We start from the raw sequence: 2,639 nt of genomic DNA on the forward strand, positions 1-2,639 counted from the left end.
GTAACTACTAGTAGTTGTATTTACTCGGCTCCATGTTCCCCTAGACCACATACCACCATTAAGGGAACAGCAGTGTGGCTTTCACACAGTGCCTTTCACACAGTAGTAGCCTTTATAGGGTCCAGTGTGTGTGAGAGGCCTACCCCGTGGCATTTCTGTGCGATGATGATGTGGAGCTGTCTGATCTTGGTCCCCAGCTCCTGTACCTTTCTGGTGTAGCCACAGCGTCTCTCCCTCAGGCTGTTCAGTGTGGACAGATATGAGCTCATAGTGGACATCACACAGGCGTTCTGCTCAAGTGCACCAGGATGGGGGAAAGGAAAGACACACTTCAGTGTATATATATATATATATGTATATGTATATATGTATATATGAGCCATAACAGGTGAAGTGAATAACGTCTGGGGTGGCGATATTAGGCAGCAAGTGAGCAGTCAGAATCTGAGACACTTTGACAAGAACCAAACTGCAGTGTACTAAACGACTGGGTCAGAGCATCTCTAAAACTTCAGGCAGGTCTTGTGGGGTGTTCCCGGTATGCAGTGATCAGTACCTACCAACAGATCTCCAAGAAAGGAGACCAAAGGTTTGTGGATGCACCTCACAACTCACAGATACCACAAAACATCTCTAGAGGTCTTGTGGAGTCCTTGCCTCGAATGGTCAGATCTGTTGTGGCAGTACAAGGTGGATCTGACTCATTATTAGACAGGTGGTACAAATGTTATGGCTGATTGGTGTATATATATATATATATAGTGCTTATCAGCTCACTAATATTAGAACATTCCTACAGAAAGTGGTGGTGGTGGTTCTCCATCACTGTGTTCATCATTAGAACATCTCCAAAGTTCTCCTCTCTCATGGAGTCTAGTATTATTTAGAGTTCTCCTCAGATCAACACCTGGTTTGGTGGTAAATCAGGGCTTAATGATGGTAAATCAGGTGAGCTGCTGCTGCTGCTGCTGCTGATGGAGTTGAACACATCCTCCACGCTGTGCTGGCTGGACTGGGAGGGGGGCGTCCAGGAGAACCCTGGAGGAACCGAGCCAGCTCTGTTCTTCAGACTAGCTCACCGACAAGATCTCACTACTTTCTTTCTTCAGAATGAGAAGCTCCTGCTCCTACTGGATTTATGTTCACCTGCTTAATCTGTTCTGATGAGATCTGGAGCTTCTACAGTAGAAATGGCGTTACTGCTGAGGGACATGCTTTACCATACCAGCACTGTGTGAATTGACCAAATCAGCTGTGGTCTTGTCAGAGTGATTGAGGCAGTACTTACATGTACGTCGATATACAGGTCAGGCAAATGTGTAGAGCATCCCCTCTGAAAGAAAAAGAAACATTAGTGTCCTGAAGTTGCAGAAGATCAGAACATGGTTGGAGAGGATTATTCTGGAGGAGTCTGGAGTCTTATTTAACCCTCAGACGTTTAGTCTGGTCTGCTCTTGATTTACTGATGGTTGAAATGAGTAGTGAAGATGATCACCATCATGGCCAGATCCAGAGAGCTCTCTGAGGCCTTCAGAAAGAAGGGTGTAGATGCAGAGGAGTCTGGGAAGAGGTTTGAGAAGATCTCAGAACTGTTAGAAATTAGCCACTGTTCCACTGACCACTAAGGCCAGGTCAGGACGGCCTAGCAAGTTCAGCCCAAGAGCAGAGCAGAGCAGAGCAGACCTCAAGATGAAAATGTCATCATGGTAGCAGGTAGATCTCACCACAGTTGATGTGAAAGTCCAGGCTCTCGCAAAAACAACAGGACAAGACTATGACAAGACTACCAGGAAACATCTAGACAAAGACCAAGAATTCTTGCTTGTTTGAGAGCAGAGGTTTCCTTCTCGCACACATTTCCCAAGGAAATGAAACTTGTGCAGTTAAGCTTGGCCTCGTCCCATTTATTGATTTAATAAAGTGCTTCTGGTTGTAATTCCAGCCTGAGACTTACAGTGTCGTAGTCATTCTTGATCTGTACGGCCCTCTCCGAGATCTCCCTGCCCATGGTCAGCACTTTGGAGTAGCAGGTTGGTGGGATGGGGTACTGCTGACCCCAAACGAGGGTAATCACCATCAGCCCGAGAAGCGCGGATCCAAGCATGATGAACACTGTGTGCAAACAGCGCTGCTTTGGGATTCGCTATTTATTCCCTTTGCTTGGCAGGGCTGATGCAGGCATGCCTGTGTTTATCCCAAGACATGACACTGGACATAAATCAATCAGAGAAGAATTCGCCCTAATGCTATCAGATGAGCTGCTTGGAATGCCTGGTTGTCCGCCCAAGGCAGTGTGGCCAGAATTTGCCACAAAATTGGCTTTTGGAAAGAACGTGCCTCGAGCTTATTGCATTTTTCTGGTTTGAGCGGAAAGAGAGATGGCAGGGGGGATTTCTGAGGCCATATCAGCTACAGTACATTAGATAACAATCAGGATAAGGAAGTTCCAGGATTTTGTGGGCTTAGAGGTTTGCACATTCCTCGGCCACTTTATCAGAAACAACTGAAGTGTAGCTGCACCTTGCTAGTATAGAGGTAGTGGCTGTATTCTCTCTGTGAAGGCATCTGTTGGCCATCTTTAACAAGTTTATTCGTTGTAATACTGGATATTTGATAGTGGACCTACTGTTAACCTAGCG

At 46.2% G+C, this 2,639-nt stretch overlaps 1 protein-coding gene across 1 annotated transcript in view; it reads right to left on the reverse strand.

Annotated features, from left to right (window-relative positions):
• Nucleotides 1-2,106, reverse strand: part of LOC140539858 (cytokine-like protein 1) — a 2,906-nt gene extending 800 nt beyond the window's left edge. Inside the window, exons 1-3 of the mRNA XM_072662661.1 lie at nucleotides 1,955-2,106; nucleotides 1,289-1,333; nucleotides 144-290 (exon numbers count right to left, since the gene is read on the reverse strand). Coding sequence (XP_072518762.1) covers nucleotides 144-290; nucleotides 1,289-1,333; nucleotides 1,955-2,104 — 342 coding nt within the window. The 5' untranslated portion in view covers nucleotides 2,105-2,106. The remainder of the gene's footprint in view (nucleotides 1-143; nucleotides 291-1,288; nucleotides 1,334-1,954) is intronic.
• Between the last annotated feature and the right edge of the window lie 533 nt (nucleotides 2,107-2,639).

This window comes from Salminus brasiliensis, chromosome 18 (genome assembly GCF_030463535.1).
Source record: "Salminus brasiliensis chromosome 18, fSalBra1.hap2, whole genome shotgun sequence".
Taxonomy (NCBI): Eukaryota; Metazoa; Chordata; class Actinopteri; order Characiformes; family Bryconidae; genus Salminus; species Salminus brasiliensis.